The sequence below is a fragment of the Embiotoca jacksoni genome, unplaced genomic scaffold (genome assembly GCF_022577435.1).
Source record: "Embiotoca jacksoni isolate LCO1_2020_lvr unplaced genomic scaffold, fEmbJac1.0.p SCAF_21, whole genome shotgun sequence".
NCBI lineage: Eukaryota > Metazoa > Chordata > Actinopteri > Embiotocidae > Embiotoca > Embiotoca jacksoni.
The window spans coordinates 7,796,230-7,816,270 of NW_027185352.1; the positions used below are offsets into that span (position 1 = coordinate 7,796,230).

General features: G+C 40.8%; 1 protein-coding gene across 8 annotated transcripts in view; it reads left to right on the forward strand.

Annotated features, from left to right (window-relative positions):
• Nucleotides 1-20,041, forward strand: part of LOC138202571 (ELKS/Rab6-interacting/CAST family member 1-like) — a 130,596-nt gene that overhangs the window by 104,808 nt on the left and 5,747 nt on the right. For 5 of the 8 annotated variants that reach the window (XM_069156702.1, XM_069156704.1, XM_069156705.1 and 2 more), the window contains one exon: nucleotides 5,839-6,024. In XM_069156702.1, coding sequence (XP_069012803.1) covers nucleotides 5,839-6,024 — 186 coding nt within the window. Of the gene's footprint in view, nucleotides 1-5,838; nucleotides 6,025-20,041 lie in introns of those variants that run through there. The other 3 variants (XR_011178651.1, XR_011178652.1, XR_011178653.1) reach the window with 1 other exon arrangement.

Below are 20,041 nucleotides of genomic sequence, written 5' to 3' on the forward strand. Positions count from 1 at the left end.
CTTTGAGTAAAGATAACATCTGCACACTCTCAGTGTTGCTCAGGCTTCGTTATTGGTAGCCTCTTCTTTTGGTGTCTGCGTCGTGTTACTATAGAATCGTGTGAATTAGGGAGACGTTTGGCAGATTGTAATATTGAATCAGTCGACACTTGCGGTGTTATTCTGTCCTATGGCAATTTGTGTGTCCTATAAAACTATGTGGGGGTGGCAGTGATGGTGATTTTGGAGAGCTGCGCCAAATTGTGACGTATAAAGTACTTTTTTAAGAATGCTAAGAGGAAGCTCTCCTTTGAACCTGCTCCTCTATGTTTTTTTTATTTATACAATAGGGGGTTTCCAGTTTTTTAAAGGGCCAGGGTTTATTGATCACAGATGCATGACAACTTCAAGTCGAGCAAGAACAAAAAGTACACTGCTACAAATCAGTCTCTACAGTCAGGAAAAAAAATCACTTTATTCCTGCTTTACTAATGCAAATCTACATGTTTCATTTTTTTCCTGTAGAGTTCTTTAAACAAGTAAATTGGAAGTATGTAGAAATTCTGAAACAATGTGACGTTGAAAAGTCTCTGATAAGTTCAGTCTGCATTAGTTGAATCTACTGAGAGCACCGCACACTGGCAGCACCACGTATGAGTAGCACATGCTGCTTTTACTGCAGCTCAGTTCCTCCAGAGGGATTTTCCACTGGGATGCTAAAGGTTCACCATCGGATCTAAATGTGACCCTGGTTATTAATTCGAGTTAGCACCTCCTCGCTGAGAGAGGCAGGTCAGCACACAACTGATACACCATCTCTTCTTCTTTCTGTCTGCATCAGAAGTTACACACACATACACACACACACACACACACACACACACACACACACACACACACACACTCTCCTCTAGATGTGTCAGGTGGGTAATTTGCCACAGCACATTTCATCCAAACAGGGAGTGATTGTGTGTCTTCAGTGAGGAGATCCTGTGCTATAGTATGAGAGTTTAATGCTTCAGAGGCAGCAGAGAAACACAGGCGAACAGTCTGAACACACACCAACCATTTTATGGTAGTTTTGCAGTTTCAATGAGCTTCAGTTGTGTTTGATGCATCAGTAATAAGAAAATGACAAAATTTGTATTTCTATAAAGTAGTTCAGTATTCTGGTTTGGGGATAAATGACCTGACATGGAGAATAATTCAATGATGTTTTTCCCAAGTTTTAACATAAAAAAATCCATTTCTCGTTCTGATTTTAACCAAAAACATTAAACTTTTACATGACATTGCATTATTCATAGCGTTAGAGTTCGTTTTCAGAACCAGTAACGTGGTTTATTCATAACGTGTCAGAATACAAAGACAAGGCTACAGAATTTTCTTTTGTGTGATTAATATTTTGTACTTTTGCACTTTTATACACAAAAAAAAAAAAAATCTTTTTTTTTTTTTTTAACTGCATGGTGTGCAGTGGTTAGTACTGTCTGCCGGGTTCAAACCTCGGCTGGGGGCTTTCTGTGTGGCGTTTGCACATTCTCACCTGTGTTCTCCCGGGTTCTCTCCGGGTACTCCGGCTTCCTCCCACAGTCCAAAGACACGCATGTTAGGTCAACTGGTGATTCTCAGTTGACGCAAAGGTGTGAATGTGAGTGTGAATGGTTGTCTCTCTTTCTGCGTTAGCCCGGTGATGGAGTGGTAACCTGTTCAGGATGGACCAAGGATGTCAGAGCAGTTTTATGACTGCATGATCCATTGTCTTGGCGGTGTAAGAGATCATCCAGTACCGACTTTATTTGTCACGTTACTGTGACTCAAACACTGTCAAAATGTTCTGCAGTGAAATCCAACATTCACTATTGATTTTGTTCACTTAGTTTCTTTTCGAGGCTTCCGCGGAGAAAGAAAAGTCCTGATTTCGCCGTATAATGTGTCCATAGAAGTTTTTTTTATTTTTTTTTTTTAAGATGCAGCCGGTCAGGGAGGCCGGTCAGGGAGGCCGGCCGAATGTCTCTCTTTGGAGCTCTTTCATAGTACAGTAAGAACCTGGTCAGCAGGCATGGGAGGCTCATAAAGCGGCCACAAACACACAGTGACTCACGGTGCCGTATAAAATTATGCCTCCGCTGGGATTATTTCACAGTACAGTAAGATACTGGAAAGCTCTGCGGACTCATTAACCACACACACTGCATATATTGACTGTTGCAGGCTATGTCAAACATGAAAAACACGTAGGTGCATCGATGCTGTGTCCCTTAATAAAATCGCTGAATTGAAAGTCCTGCAAAGAGGTGTCTGTTTTTATTATTATTCCTCAGTCATATTTTTCTGTTTAAGACAGAAAAGAAATCACTGCTGTCGTTATTTCTCCCTAAATGTCTTCTTTATATTTTCCTCATTCCTTCCATTCTCTCTGTCTGTTTCTCATTTGTCTCATATTGGATCCACTGAGCTTCCCCGCAGGTCTGGAAAGTGTGGACAGTGGGTTTTTTTTAAACATTTATGACAGAATACTATGAATTAGAAAGTGTGAGAGAACAGCTGTTGCACATATGTTTCGTGTGTTTTTTGAGCATAAAAAGCCAGGTTTGGGGAAAAGTGTTCCCATATTGTCTGTGTGGCACATCAGTCGAGGTTGCGTTGCCACCGTCAGCGTCCATCACGGCTCAGAGCCACCGAGATGTTGTGAAATGCTGAAAGTGTAGGATCCCAGCAGCCTTGAACTCCATCATTTTTGCTCTGTTTGCTTCTCCTTCCTCCTCCATCTGCCTCCCTCTCTCCTCCGGAGGGAAATGTTCAGTAATGTATTTCGTAATGGACTGTAACCTACTGGCAGGGCCTCACTGGAAAATACTGTAACTAGAGCTATTTACAATGCTGATAACGACCCTGAATGTGTGTGTGTGTGTGTGTGTGTGTGTGTGTGTGTGTGTGTGTGTGTGTGTGTGTGTGTGTGTGTGTGTGTGTGTGTGTGTGTGTGTGTGTGTGCGTGTGTGTGTGTGTGTGTGTGTTTGTGTGTGTGTAAGGAACAAAGGGGTTTAGTTACTCATGAACATTGGAGATGGTCTGGAAAACACTTTTAGTTTGTGTGTTGTGTTTGCGGTAAGTAAGGGGAGGACTCTGAATCACAAGTGACAGTTACTTTGATTTAATGTCAGCTTTTATTGTTGCAGCAGTGCTGCTGGAGAAAAGCGTGCAAAGAATTTTATTTTTTTCCACAAAATCCGCCCACATCAACTTCTTTTCATTTGTTTGTCAGGATTCTCAAACACAGAGTTATTAAATAATACATGCTGGATATATATGTGGAGTTTTATTCATTATGTTTTATTCAAATACTGTCAATGTTTGTTCAAGTGACATCTAAAGTTCTTTTTTTTTATAGTATAGTAAAATATGCAAAAGCTATGTTCCCGGGACAGTAGGATTTCCTGCTTTTCGGTTATCACATTAGTTGTTATGGATACGACAGGCGAACAGGAGAGAGCATCAGGGGTGGAGAAAATACAGCATGTAAGCAACAATGTAATAAAAATATACAAAGGTGGAGGTGAAGGCCTTCGCACCACAAAGTCTATTATTATATATTTATTTCTGACAATATTTATGTTTTATAATTTTACCTTTTCTATATGGACTCTGATTGTCGTCCACTCATTTAACATATGCATATTGGTTTCATCAGTGACTTAAGATGGCATGAAACCAGTGCTGGATAAGAACATTTACTCAAGTCCTTTACTTACGTACAAATTCTACTTCACTTGCGTATTTCCATTTTATGCATCTTTTTATCTCCACTGCACCACATTTCAGAGGTAAATATTTTTACTCCACTACATTTTTCTGACAACTTTAGTTACATTCTTTTAAGATGGCTGTTTTCCGACCATTCCTGTCCCATGAAAACCACATTTTATGACTTTGAATTTTCACGATAATGTGAAGGATTAATTGTTCTTTGCGGTTGAAAAAAATTATACTTTTTAAGATAAAGAAACTGCTAAAAAAAAAACCAACATCTGGTTTTAACTTTTTAGAAATATATGGTTCTTATAAAACAGAAACAATACAAGCATACAATAATCTTACAAAATATGATGTATTACTGTTGATTAAACTAACCAACATTACATGAAATACTTGAAATAAGAACGACCTAAAACACCTACAGCAGTAAAATGCAGCATACGTATGCAGCAGTAATATTGATCCATATTAATGTAAAACACTGACACAGAGCATTTTATTGCATGACTAAAGTTTGATGTACTTTACATTAGTTTGGTTGCTACGGCGACTTACAGTTTAAGATGCTCAATCATTTAGAGCACTGCTGACCAAAACTGTGCTTGAGGTTTTCTCATGCACACTTCTGAAGAGCAGCTGCCAACAAATCAGAGACTAATGTTTTATATCGACGTCTAACCTCACATTTAATGTCAAATCAAAGCTGAAGACTTCCTCACATGGAAATGTTCTATTCTTCTATCTAAATAGTGGAGAGAGCAGCATGTTGAAGAGGAGGTGGCGTTCAGACAGAGACAGACTGATGTTTCTGTGCTGAGAATCCAGTTGTGTGGCTGTGTGTGTGTGTGTGTGTGTGTGTGTCTGTCTCTCTGTGTGTGTGTGTGTGTGTGTGTGTGTGTGTGTGTGTGTGTGTGTGTGTGTGTGTGTGTGTGTGTGTGTGTGTGCGTGCGTGTGTGTATGCTGAGTGACGATGAGCACAGGGTGCGGACAGACGCCGCTGGGATTGAATATACTTTAACACACACACACACACACTAACAGCCGTTTTAACATGCTTCCTCTGAACTTAAATCCTGGTATTCCCCACGGAGAGAAGTGTGCGTCTTATCTGTGTGTGTGTGTGTGTGTGTGTGTGTGTGTGTGTGTGTGTGTGTGTGTGTGTGTGTGAGTCTCTCGGGGGGTCCTGTCTCGTACCCCTTGAATGGATGTGTATCTGTTTTGCTCATCTCTCCCTCGTTCCCTCACACAGAAGCTCAGACGAACTCCATGAAACAAATGTTGCTATTAAACAAGTGGATCAGATTCGTAGCTCCTCTCAGCTTCATCAAAGCTGTTACCTTTGGTTCACTGTGTGGAACAATTATGTAACTTTAATGCAGGTATGATCAGTGCTAAAAATTTACTAAATTTGTTAGTTGTTGAATAGAGGACTACATTTGTCTTCATTCAGAAAAAGAACGGCTGTTTTTCCTTTTCCCATTTAGTCCCTTCTGTTTTTTCATAATTATAATCCACGACACAGACACAATACTTTGACTATCTGTAACAGTTCTGGTAAAGCCCACTGTTTTTATTTTATTAAGTTAGATTACACCAACTTTCAACATAAGCATCACAATAATTGTGTGAACAAAATACCTAGTTTTGTTCACTAGGTCTGAATACTGAGAAATATATTTGACAGACGTGAATAAATGCCTAACCAGGCGTCTAAGAGTTTGTTTGTATTTTATCATTTGAAACAGTCAAACATTTCTTAACAGAAAATACAGAAGATATATATGTTAGATTGGAAATCTTACCGGAGGCTTAGAGTAATTAGACTCAAGACTAAATGTGAGTACATTGAGATATTTTAATTTTCAGTTTTCTGTTGTGAATGTAAATGTACCAACAAATCTTGTTTTCTATCATGTATGTTTTCATCTTTCATCACCCTTTATGTCTGAATCTTATTTTTATGTATTAAAATGTATATATATATATTTCTGCAATATCGTTCAAATAGTTTTCATGGGCATGTTTTTGTTCGTTTGTTTGTTTTGGTATTTTGTATTCGGTAAAAAACAAAACAACAAAAATAAAATGTTCTGTCTTCCTCAGATTCTCTCTCCTCTCCTGGATCTCAATCAGAATCGCAGTAAACTGAAGCTGTACATCAGCCACCTGACTTCCCTTTGTCAGGAGCGAGACCCAATCATATTAAAGGACTTTGCCCCGCCTCCCGCCTATCACCGCACTGACTCCGCCTCCTGGCATACGCAGCTGCACAGCATGACGCAGGAACAGGTGAGACAGCTTGTGTGCATTGAGAGATGTGTTTGAAAAAAAATGAATGCATCAGTCATTCTCCCAGTTTCAAAAGTGTGTGTGTGTGTGTGTGTGTGTGTGTGTGTGTGTGTGTGTGTGTTTTCATGTTTAAGTGTGTGTGAGTGAAAGAGAGAGTGCTCTATTTTTGACAGATGTGGAAAAACGTGAGGACATTTTGTCACTCCTCATTTAACATTTTCTAAAACTGGCCACTGAGTGTGTGTCTTTGTGTTCTTGCTTTTTCACACTGCATGCGATGACATGCGTGAGTTTGTGTGATTGTTCTCGCTGTGTGTGTGTGTGTGTGTGTCCTACTCCTACACAAGTCCATGTAGTTAAACACACACACACACCGGCTGGCTTGGCAGATTTTTGGCACTGTCTTTGACATTATTGAAAAGATTTACTCGAGCAGGTCACCTGACGACAAGCGCCTGGCGGTGGAACAAATAGCATTTAGACGTTTTATTTTACAGGGAGTAAACTCTGCTTCAGGCTTTTGGCAGCAGGAAGAAGGCTGGTTCATATACAGTACAGAGCGAAGGAGGGGAGAGGAGTGTATATATTTTACTGTCAAAAGAGTTGTCATCTTTGAGAGGGAGGAGAGCACAGAGAACGAAGAAGGTGAGGCGTGGGGAACAAACATCGACTAACCTGCTCGCCTGGGTGTCGCTGCGTTATCATGGCAACCAGTTGTGTTTTCAGATATTCAATATAAACAGTATGTTATTGAATAAAAAAAAAAAATGGTGGCTGTCTATGGCTTCCTGTGTCTTTCTCTCTGTGTTTTTCTCCATATTGAAAACATATCAGGCGATACATGGTCGCTACATGTGGTACGCATTGAAAAACGTAACTTTAGACACACACACACACACACAGAGCAGTGTGACAGAGTGTGTGGTTAGGGTACAGCACGACCAGTTTCCTACAGTCTTCATGAAAGCCCTATTGTGTGTCTTGACGCTGGGAAATGTCTCTGTTTAGCACGAGTGCTTCAGATATGGCGCTGTATGGTTTGGTGTCACTTTAAATATATGTTGAATATAGAAAATGAAGTTGTCATTTAATCACCGTGTACTTGAAATGATCGAAGAAATGGTCTGAGGGACTTTCACGGACATAGAATTACTAAATGTATTTTTCATCATCAGCCTGTTTCCATTTAAAAAAATGCAGACGGTACTCTGTGGTCTCGTGGCCGGGGCTCTGCTTTTTCAAAAGCAAAAACATACTCTATTAAAACTGATTATGTGGGCAGCTGTGAAAGCTTATCTAACAAGACTAAATGTGTTCTGCAGTATTTCATCCCTACCTTGTATTTATAAAAACATTTAAAAAAAATATTGAATACATCTGAACCAAACTGCGCTCATGGCTACATCCAAGTCAAATTTACAGATGAGGGAAAAAAAACAGACCATTCAAACCAATTCACCACAAATCATTTCCATTTTCATGGCAGGCTGCAATGTTTTGATTCTTTAGTTATTTTTCTGGTTTTCTACATATTCATTTCACTGCAGTGGTAAAACATTGTGTCTTTCTTTGCTGTTGTCACAGTTATCTTTGCACACTGTGAGGCATCGTATTGCTTTACCTAAACAGCATCATCAGTCGCAGCCATTTTTGATCTGCCACCTATATGTTTTAAGTTCTTGATAATTTTCAGAAACAAGCTTGTGATGGATCATTATCCTTCAATATACAATAAGTAGTTGTGACCCAGAGATCTGATCGGTCAACTGAACATTTGGAACGTGCTCAAATCACCGTAACAGTTGCTCGTCACTCGAAATATCACTCCGCCTTCTCAATGGGAATATATAATTAGAATTTAATTTCATATGGTATGTAGTATAATGTTCTTTTTACTTGGTATAGGTCTATTAAATGTGACCCATTTCGTGAAATCGGGTATTTCTTTGTCCTTTTTCGTTGCTCCGAACACACCCGTACCGTAACACCACGGATAGTCGCGCACTTCAAATCCAAGCGGCAGCCGGCTTGACTGGATTTTAACACATTACAGCTAACTTGACCCCAGTCCAGTGCGCGGGTGACACGGCCCTAACTGTCTTAAAAATACGCGAGTCCATGGATTACTTATTTCAGCCGATATCTCGGTTACAACAAGTTTCAGCTAGCAGATCAGTTTTGTGTTTCTATGTGCTGTATTTATTCAGTTTGAGAAAGCATTAAAACGAACTAGAAATAGTCTCTGTTGCCACGTCGTTACAAACGGTCGGCCTACTTGCTGGAGTAGTAAATATTGCATACATTACATAAGAGCCTGCTAACACGACTGATTGTTTTCCAGTTGTTAGTCATTCGCCCCATGTATTGCCATGGAAACGGAGATGGCACTAACAAAAGCAAGTGAGGCTGAAGTTTACTAAAAGCCGAGCTGCAATCAAAAAGTAGAGCACACGCACGGGCCTTAGGGTCTTAGATCTTTACTGATTCGGGGGATCACACTGGTGACAGCATCCGCCGTACTCCACCTCTGCCTGTGAGCAAAGTGAACTGGGTCAACAGCTGTCTTTTACTCTTTTATAGCACTTCATTACAACACGTTGCAAAGCTCCAGGTTTAAAATCCTTCTTCTCAGATGGGCATGTTTTTTTAGGCACAGGAATGATTTTGGACTTTGTTAAAAATCATGGCACCGTGCAGCAGTGAGTTCCTCTGAGCATGTTTTCAGGAGGAAGGTGGACAGACTGTCTGAACCTCTTATCGCTCAGCCTACAGAAGTGTGTCTCTGCTCTCAGCCTGTTTGAGACATCATTAGGTGGAATAGAGTCCAGGGCCTCAGAGAAATGTCCTCTGTCTCAAATCTGAGATAAAAGACATGGAGTTTGTTAGCTCTTCCCTGTTTGTCCAGAGGGAACTGTTCATGTTTGTTTTGTTTTTCATGCAGTCACACAGCCTGTTATTGTCCGTCGAGCTGAAGCTTTGTTCAGCCGTGGTTTTGTGTTGCTTTCTCGCCTTCTGCAGAAGCTGATTATTTATTTTTGTGCTGTAAACAAAACACACCCAAACAGTCTTTATTCGTGAAAGCCAGCCTCTTTTTTTTTATTATTATAGATTTTTACATCCTGGTGATGTGTGACTTCTGTCAGGATAACGATAGCATCCCATGATTGGTTGTTTGCTGCGGTCCTCTCAGTGTTTCCTCCCTATTCTCTGACCTCTCCAACAGGACGGTGGTTTACTTCACTTGAAAACAGTTCTGTATGTGAGGATATCATGTTGAGTGGTCATCCAGTAAATAGACTGTTACAAAATTTTGTTTAGACTTTCTTTGTTTCCAGAAAACGACTTTGAATAACGATGGTGATCCTCTGACTTTTCCTCGGGAAGATCGTTTTAAGTATCTCAACAACTAAGATGCTGAATATGGCCCACGTTGACCTCTAAATATACTCAACAGTGTTACAAATAGCATGTTAGTGTGTTGCTCAGTGCACTGATGTGACTACTTACAGCCTCGTCGAGCATATAATGCAGATATAGACACTTCATTTTGTTTCTGATGACAGCGTCTACAGTTATTAGACTGGAGAGTCTTTACCGCATTGGCATGCAAAGTAACATGCAACATAACAGATGAATGAAACGAGTGAACTGCTGAAAGACAGGAACGTGTAGAGTCTAAAACTCTTATTGTATGATTAAGAAATTTAAAACTGTAACAAAAGAGCATGCTATTGCCAGTAAATGGGTTAAAACACACTATATGTTCCTTCAGTGCTTCAAAGTGTAGTTGTGTCTATTTAAGATTAAAAAAAAAATAGTTTCAGTGACATTCCTGGTTGTTCTCAGGAATTGCGAGACTACAAAATTAGAGATAAAGCTAAAAGGCGTAATTTGAAAGAATCCTCATCGAATTTTCTGGTCGAATCTGGCTGAAAATAATCGCTTAATTGCAGGACCCATGTTTTACTCTGAGGTTTTGGCTTTTGGGTGAAAACTCCCTCAACTTTTCTTTCTTTGTGTTCGTTCATCTCTTTCTCGTCCGTTTCTGCCACCGCTCTCGCAGCTCTCTTCTTTCTTTGGGCTTCTGTTTTTCCTCTTTTCCTTATTTTTTCCTTTACCACTACCTCTTCCTCTCACTTGCTCCGTGTCAGTGCCGCTGTAGGAGCTGGTGAGGTTTTAAAACACTCACTAGTTATTCTGTTTCTGGTGGGATGTTTCCCTTAACAACATCACAGTTTGAATCCTTCTGCGTCTCCCTCCCTCCCCTCTCTTCAAACCCACTCGTACCCAGGCAGTGCCACTTGGCGCCATGCGTTTCTTTTTCAACCCCGACCCTGCCTACACACAATCACAGACACACACTGCCAGTCTTTCATTGCGGCCGGTGTTTCTCGTTTTCCTTCATCATGTGTCGCCATCACCCTGGCTGACCCTCTTAATGCGCACACACACACACACACACACACACAGACTCCCTCCAGACCACCATGTTCCCGTGTGCCAGCCTCTCCTCTCTGTCTTGTGGTGAGTGTGTGTGTGTTTTACAAGCCTCTCCCTGGCTCTGTTAAAATGCCTGGCACTCTGTAAAGCCATTAGGATCACACTAAAATAGCATGTAAAACACACATGGACGCAGGCACAAACTCACACACACATGGAAAACCTCCATATCTCGCTCCCACACATGCATTAACATGAATGCACAGGAATCATAAGTGACCACTGGAGGCTTGTATACCTGACAGTGCGCTTCTGTAACGTGTCACAAGCTAGAAACTTTTACTATCACGGCATCTGATGTAACTTTCCTCTATGCTGGAGCCGACGAAGGAACCCGGCTCTCATAAGACGACCTTGTTATTACGCACTACCCCGTCCTCTAACACAGTTAATCAGCCTCCCAGAACTTCTATAAAAGTATAATTTTAACATGAAAATAACATTTTCCTTCACATTTGTGGATTATATTTCCACAGCAGATGTAACAGAACAGAAGATTTGCTTCCCAGTAGGATACAACACACAAGACAAACAGAGACACACAGACTTGGCGACCAAAATAGAAAATATAATCTTACTACAAAAACCACATTAGTGAGCAGATTTGTTATGTTAGAATAATGTTGAAATGTTTTAATCCGTCTGTTGACCAATACAACAGTTCAAAGTATTGTTTCCGCTCTCATTCGTTTGTGTTAATACTTTTAATTTCACAGTGTGGTGCATGTCTTACACATTCCTTGAAGTCAGTTTAAATTGATGACTTTTTATACATTTAAACACTTTATTTATTCTGTGAGATTTGTGCTGACAGACAGCAAAAATACTTCTAACCACAGTGCGGATTGACCTTTTGTTAATCTGGAGCTGCTGTAGATCTGGGCCAGTCGTTGTCAACAAAAGTTCAGCTGAAACTACTTGTGGCAGAATAATGAATCAAATGCAACCAGATGGGAAAAAAACAAAAGATTAAGAAGACTAAGATTGAAATAATGATTAAACATTCCAAGGTACCTCCGTTTGCTTCATTTACACTTATCTGAGCTGATTACAAGAGGTTTGCAAATGCAGCCTTTTTTATTTGAAGTGATGTTTGGATGACGGAGCCCCCCATTGTATCCACTGTGAAGGTGTAAAACTAGTTTGATCTAACATTAGTCCAGGTCAGTCCTTACATGCCACGTCTCAGCCAGTCTCAGTGCTGTAGTGTGTTGAGTCCAACCAATAGATGCTGAAGACATTTTGTTTTTTTGTTCTTCTGTTCCTGCGTGTTTGTTTCGGTCTCTCTCGTCAACCTCAGCTGAACTACAAAAGTAAAAACTGATTCCAAAAGCGAGGTTTAACCGAAAGAGCTGTTTTCTGTGCCATAGTCATAATAATAACCTTTATGGCTCAATGACGTCTCTAATGAGCACTGAAGAGAACTGGCATCGTATTCTTCCACACACACAGGAAGTCTCTCTCCCTGTCTCTGGCCTCTGTCTCCCTTCCTGTCCTGAAGTGTGAAGGTATAACGACTGTCTGTTTGTGTGTGTATCGGCGTTTGTGTATCTGTTTGATGATTTGGAGGAGCTGTCAAGACAAAGTTTATGCGTTGTGCGTACGAGAAACGAGGAGAAAATGTGTGTGCGAGTCTGTTTGAGTCTTTAATCTGCACATTTGTGTGTGTGTATGGCGCAGTAAAAAAAAATGTATTAAGTGTTATTGGCTGAGTTGGACATTGTATCGCTATGAATCCAGTATGAATTGTCAGCCCATGACTCTCTATCTGCTAAAACTTAAACAGCTCCCAGTGAGTGACTGCGAGTGTTTCCGCGCCAACTCAAACTGGAGAAACCTCATGAAAACCCAGTCCGCATATTTACAACTCTACAAGTCGATGTAATGAAAGAAAACACCGCAACAATTACAGACTTCAGATGTCATTGTTGTTCCAGTGTAATCTCCAAATAAAAACTGAGTCGAAGAGAATGCGTACAAGCTTTTTAAAGTTGTCCAAAATTGTACGACAAAGGTATCTGAGAGGTTTCCAAGGCCTCGCAGCTGGAAAGTCGACTAAAGGGACTCAGATGACTTTATAACAAACTTCCAGTGTGAAAAAAACAGAAGAGAAGAGAAAACCAGAGCAGACTGTGAGGCTCTTATGTGGCGATAATAGCAGTGAAATTGACAGTTTTAAGTACAGTACAATAGTCGTTCTTATCTGTGGTCAGAGGTGGAGCTGTCTGTTTTTTACATTTAGGCTGCTTTAACTAAATTTTTGACATCATGGCAAAGTTATGTCTGCACAAAAAAATCAGAAACGCTACTATAAAGGGCTCTTCAGACAAAGCCTGCCTTGACTTACATAGAAAATAAAAGACTTTAGGTTTCAAACACACTATCATTGTTTGTTCAGCTCTACACCCTGATGCCCTTCAGCAAATTCGTGCCCTTTTCTCAGACTGACAACAACAGTGTGAGGAACCCGTCACGCTGTCAAGGTCACTGACTGGGTGAATTTTGATTGACAGGACGTACAAAAACAGGACAGGGCAGAGCTGCAACTTAAACATCACAGCTGATAATGCAGAATCTAATTCCAGTCTGACAATGGTAGTACTAGTCCAGTTGAGTACATGTGGGTGTCTGTGGAAATAAAGCATCCGTTGGGATAAAAAAAAAAAAAAAAAAAAAAAAAAAAAAAAAGTGTATTTAGGGCTGTGATCGTCTGTCTGTGGAGCCGTGGGTGAGAGTTTCTGACTGTAACTGTTGTTTCTGTCTACTGGCCTGCCTGTCTTTGCTGGCCAAGCCATTCATCATAGTTTAGTGTGAAAGTGTCTATGATCGCTCCGTTGCGGTTGCATGTATCATGTTTTTATTTATCCTCGGAGCTGTAGCCTTGAGTTGATTCTTGAACTTGAGTCAGACTTGATTTATCAGAATGACCTACTTTCGACCCGACTTAGTTGAGAAGTAGCACCCTGCAGAATAGACTTGACTTGAGTGTTGGAAAAAAAAAAGAGACATATTTAAGGCTTATTTGTGGTTTCTGCATCTCTGTGTGCTTTCTGTTGCGGACTTTGAGCATGGGCGCATACGACAGTTTTGGGATGCGCGTCTTGTCTGCGACGCAGACGCAAACCGTAGTTTGTTACCTTCGTGTCGAGCGCAGCGGGCGCACACAGCAGGTTTGTGTCCTTGTATTGTTTAAATGATGAATTATAAAGGTGTGGAATCTGCCCTTGGACGCCTCGCAGACTTTGGCAGATGACAACATGTACGTCACTTGGACCCACACAAGCTTTGCTGGCACAACGATCTGGAGAACATGAAGTAGCCTTGGTCTGGTCTTCGTTTTGGTCTGGTAAAATCCTCTGTCAATAAAATAATAAGTCAGACAGTGCCACGCCTTCTATGGCCACACAGCTTAAATATTTAATGATTACGTCTGCGCACTGAAAGGACTTTGTCTCTAGTAGATTAAAAAAAAACAAAAAAAACACTGAATACAGCTTTACAAAGACATCAGCTTTGACTTGTAATTCTCTTGTGAAGACATTTGACTTCTGTCTTCACATGGACTGAGCTCTTTTAGCTCTTTTTACCTTTTGGTATTTCAAATTAAGATGCTTTTGTCTGTGAGAAAATGAAACTGTAAGACTGGAGTAGAGAAGACGGAGGAGGAGGCGGTGGCAGAGGAGCAGAGAGGATTGGAGGTTGTGTTGAGCACATTCAGACCATCCATTTGTGCTGCGTTGTGGTCGGGGGTCTCTCTCGGCTTTCATTAGGCAGCTCTGCTTCCTGCTCCAAGGATGATTGTTTTCTCTCTAAATATGACACAGAGGTCCTCGACGACCATTACACGCACGCACACACTTAAACACACACACATACACACACACACACACACACACACACACACACACACACACGCTCCCTCGCACAGCTATCCTTGTCAGGATCATCCATTGACTTCCATTCATTTAAGACAGCCAAACTGTGACCTCAACCATAACCAGTTCATGTCTAACACTAACCTTATCGATAACCTTGAACTGGTCCTCAGAACTAAAGTTAAATCATTTATATTGTGTTATAAATGTGGCATTTTGTCGCTAAAATAAAGTGTGTGAACGCATTCGTGTCCTCAGACTGTCAGTAATACAAGTTCAAAGCAAAGACACACTCAGAAACTCAGACAAAAGAAGAGACAGTCAGACGCACCCACACACGTGTGCGACCCTCAGTACCCATTTCGCACACACACACACACACACACACACACACACACACACACACACACACACACACATTGGCCTTCGCTGGTCATTACAGACAAACTGCTGGTTTTTATGCAGATTTATGGAATCCAGGCTTAATGGCTTTACCAGTCGACCTCTTTTTACATGCATTTGTCTTTTCTTTTTTTTCCCCCTGTCGTTCACTTCTTTCACCCGTGATCTCTCCCCGTTTCTGGTCATCACTTTCTCCATCCCCTCCTCCTCTTCTGTCGTCTCTATTCTTTTCAATATTTTTAGCTCCGTTACTCTCACTCCATATTTCCTCTCGAATTGTCGCTCACTCTTGATCAGTCTTCTGCCCCCTTTTCTTTCAATTTCTTTTCCACCTCTCTTTTTCCTCTGTTGTCAGTAATGGTAAGACAAGCTGGTGATGGTGACAGGTGAAGGCCAAAGACTTTAATGAACACACAAAGAGAAACCTGCTTTCCATTCTCACACTTCCCTGGTTTCTATCTGCAGCCTCTGAGTTCGTCACAATGGCAGCCATTGTGGAAGTCCAGCTTCACGCGTCTCTCCGGCGTTATTGCTGCAGACGTTTCCTTCAGCGAATTCCAGTTTCTTTTAACGCCACATGGCCATGCCGGAGGAATTCATATCAGCACAGCCGTAAAACCATTCTGACTTTTACAAACACCTAACAAATTTCGGTGGAACAGTTAATTGGAGACGGTCTAAGCCGTAGAAATGTCATACGTTACGTTATGCAACCGGACATTCACAAGGGCACATGAAGAGTCTGCATTTTTTTAAGGCTGTGGGAGAGTTGACTCTTTGCAGAGCAGAACAAAATTAATGAGTTTCACATGTGCAAAAACTCATATGATCATATGTGATGGTGCACATGTGAAACATGTGATTTGCCCGATGGGAAACATGTGGTTTTGGAACATTTTCATGGCGTAACATGAAAAACATTTGTGGATTTCAATGTAAAAAACTTTCCACATATTTGCCATATATGGCAAATATGTTGTCATATGTTGCAACATGTGGTCAACATGTGTCCCATTTGGAAAACATGAGGAACTCGAGTTTTTTCTGTAAGAAAAGAAAAATAAATGGATAATGTTTTTCTACAGGTACTTCAAACAGTGTATGTGTGTGTGTGTGTGTGTGTGTGTGTGTGTGTGTGCGTGTGCGCGCGCACGCGTGTGTGTGTAGGTAGGTTAGTGGTAAAGAAATTGCAATTTCAAAGTGATTAGCAAAACAAATTTAATCATAAAAATCATACCATTACCATTTTTTTTCTAGTTCATTATCAAACAATATTAAAAGGGAAACTTTATTGGTTTGAAAACATTGACGATGTTGCATAAAAGGACCTGCGAGTGCACCTCATATGTATGATCATGTTTCCCTCAGCTGCCTTCCAGGATTTGATCAGTGGCCACAGATCACACATGCCATCTTAGCATTTCTCTAATGTGAAGTAAATTGCTTTTGGACTCTAGATTTTTAAGTATTTTCAGATAAATTGCCCAGTTTTTGACCCTCCCTAGCTTACTTCACATCTTTCTTGTTTTGGGGAGAATTTTGAAAAGCCACCTCAGTCTTACTTTTGGTGCACCTGAACATTGCATTTTGTAAAATGGATTTACAACATCATTCCTATTTGAATAACAAAAACCAACCAAAAAAAAAACAAAAAACTATTCTGTACCACCTGAACATGGCGAATTAGTTAAAACTAAATTTCTTCCATCTCTTCAGATTGGCCTACTGGGAGGTTACACCTACAGTGGATGCAGTCAATGCTGCAGTCTGTTTCTGCTGTTTATTTCTGCAGCCATTAGTGCTCTGAGTCCAGCCTCGTATAGTTGCTCCTCCAGGGCCAGTTTAAGGTTTAAATCCTGTTTATATGCTTTGCAGGCTCTGTTCCCTCTGAAAGTCTCCCCCTGTAGTTACCGCACATATACTCACGAGCACCTCTGTAGGATGGAGGGTGTGTTTAATCCTCCTTCCCCTCCTCTTAAATACCTCCACCCAGTCTCTAAGCCTGTAAATATAAATATGTTCTTATAGTCAATTTGGCTGATTAAATAACCTATTAAAATTAAAATTACTGATATTGAATTGCCTACAAAACACACTTCCCTTGAATTTTTCTTCAGAGATGTTAGTGCTTGAAGTCTATGGTCGTCCTCCAGGAACAGTTTTAAGTACAAGTCCTCAGGCTTTATTCCCACTGCAGGTCGTTAGCCTGCGTTATTAGCCGATCTGCCTGGACTACAACTGCACTGGACGGAGCTCTCACACACACACACACACACACACACACACAGACACACAACACAGACACACAACACACACAGAGTCATTCGGGTTTTGGGTTTGGTGCAGTAAGGGCAGCCAATTTATAAAGCAGTGTACATACAGTGTAAGCCTGTTAGAACATAATGGTTTAAATAAAGACTGGCGGAGAGACAGGGATTAGAGCAGTCTATACAGGCCTATTATACTTCATCCCTTTGCTCTTACTCATAATGGTGTTTCTATAGCACCGCTCAGGGCTGCTGTTGGAGAGTCTGGAGCCTTTTTAAACCTCCTGTGATTGTATCTTTAACTTCCTGCTACCTCTGCTATTGCAGGGTAGTATTAGGTAGAAATTTGCCCTCAAGACTTTTCTCTCCGTCCCGAACCTCTCCTTCTCTTTCCGCAACGTTTTTCTGCTGTATTTGTTTGAATTAGAGTCCGTCTCGATGTGAAGAAAAACAACCGTTTCACCTCAGTTTCTACTATATTTTCCTACCTTGCACATTTTCGACTTCGCGTTGCACTTTTGGTTTTTAGCTTGTTTCATGCTAATGTTCAGGCCACTTATTGGAAAACGGTACAGAGGATGTATAAGTTAATTAACATCTTTTTTTGATTGTCATACAAATTATGTATGTACCAGAAGATGGTTAAGATTGGAGAAAATTCATTGCAGATGTATTTTTTACACATTTTTCAAAATGGTTGAAAATGGGCTCTTTGAAGGGGATAAAAATCATTTTGTTTTTGTAGTTCACAGTTCAGGGATAAAAGCATGAAATCAGATTTCTACATTTTCACATGATGGTACTAATTACACCCAAAACTATGATGTTTTCTTACAAGATTTAATTGTAAGTGTTCATATAATTGCTTTTGACTCTCCAAATTCCAGGCTTTACGACGCTATTATCAGTAACTAAATGTTTTGTTCTCAAAATATATTTCTTTGTTGTAAAGGAGCAGTATGTAGAATTTAGTGAAAACCTGGCGGCCTTCAGATAACTTAAAAACGTGAAAGGCCTGTCCAGTCAGGGGCCAGTGTTTGGTTTGTCCCTTCAGAAACATGGCGGTGCACCATGACATGCTCCATGAAAGAAGACCCGCCCCCTATGTAGATATGAAGTTCATTCGGAGGTAATGAAAGCACAATGACTCTTATTTTCCAGGGATTATACACTAATGAAAACACAATTATGTCCATTATTTTCCATTTCTGCCAATAGATGACCCAAATTGACCCAAAACAGAAACGGATTCTTCAACATTTTCTATATAACTAGCAGGAACTACAGTATTTGTGCAGCACTCGATAAAATGTTTGGTGAAAGTGGGTCATTGGGCCTCACTGGAAGCACCACTGATCCGTGGAGACATGGGAACAAGTTACAGCAGCAGTAAGTTATCAGAATGTTCAGCCATGAAGTGGACCGTTTTCTGATAAAAACAGGCCTCCGGGTTCAGACTCATCTGTAAATTAAAACATGTAGTCAAGACATGATGTAAGCAGAGACGGACTAACACACTCCGGTTAGATAGTATATTTGGTCTTCCTCTCTCTCTCTGTCTCTCTCTCTCTCCGTGCAGTTTGTTAATCTCTCCGTATCTCTCTCTGCTGAGTTATGGTTTCTTCAGAAAACATTAGCATTCCTCCGCAAAGAGGTTCAAGACCTGCAGTGTGTGTCAAGGGGTCAGTGCACGCACACACGCACACACACACACATGCACACACGCACACACACACACACACACACACACACACACACACACACACACACGAACACAGTCAAAGCTTTACACGAACATGTACATACACACAGGTTATCAGGTTGAGATTGAGGATGAGGGTAAAGTGTGTGTGTGTGTGTGTGTGTGCGTGTGTGTGTGTGTGTGTGTGTGTGTGTGTGTGTGTGTGTGTGTGTGTGTGTGTGTGTGTGTGTGTGTGTGTTTATATCTCCAGGCCCCCAATAAGGCAGATAATGATCCATCACGATAATGGAGCTTTAATGGCTGCAGTAAAAATCATCTTCAACAAACCCTCTCTGTCACACACACAAAACAAACACACACACACACACACACACACACACACACACACACACACACACACACACACACACATCTTACCTCTGTCTACCTCTGCTTCCCACAATCCTCTCTACCACTCAATAAATCAGAGCCAGAGCTTGCAGCGTACACTTTAGCGTCGTGCTGTGCACTCACACACACCTGTCATGTCAAAATCCCAAACCACTGTATCACACAAATACACTCATAAACACACTCATACACACACACTTAGAGGAGTCATGAATCTGGCGGCGCTACCTCTCTGTCCAATTACATTATTTCATCTACATTTCTCTCTGACCGCACACTGGGATTGGTTGAGACGTGGTCCATGCGAGCCGAGAACCGAAAACATCCAAACTCGTACCTCATAACCGGAAACTGTTTCTATTTAATTTCTGCTGGTCGTAAACGAGCTTTGTATTGAATGCATCAACAGAGGAAGTTTATTGCTGAGGAAGGAGGGATATTTTTTTCCCCCCCGGTGGGTTAAATTATAATTACTTTCATAATAAGGAAAGCTGGGCCATATTTTTCTAGTTTTGGCCATGGTTCGTATTAGTTATGAGAACATGTTTATCCTCAGGTTAATTGTAATCAGTTATGGATGTTGGATAATGAAGCCCATTGGGAGAAGCAGTGAGGCAGGTTTTCAGTTTAACCGTGTCATGTCACCTTTTTTTCATTATTAAATAAGTGGTTCAAATTAGAGATTCTCTGACGGTGGGTCACAAAACCTTCATCAAAATATCATCAAGTCTCTGAAAGGACACTGAACATTAATTTGGTTCGTGTGTTAATAATGCAGCAGTTTACACAGCGTTTACTTTGAGTTGAGGAGCGTCTGGATTCACCTTCTACTTCTGTGAACCAACCTACAAACACCGGATAGCTTTTAGAGGGACAAACTC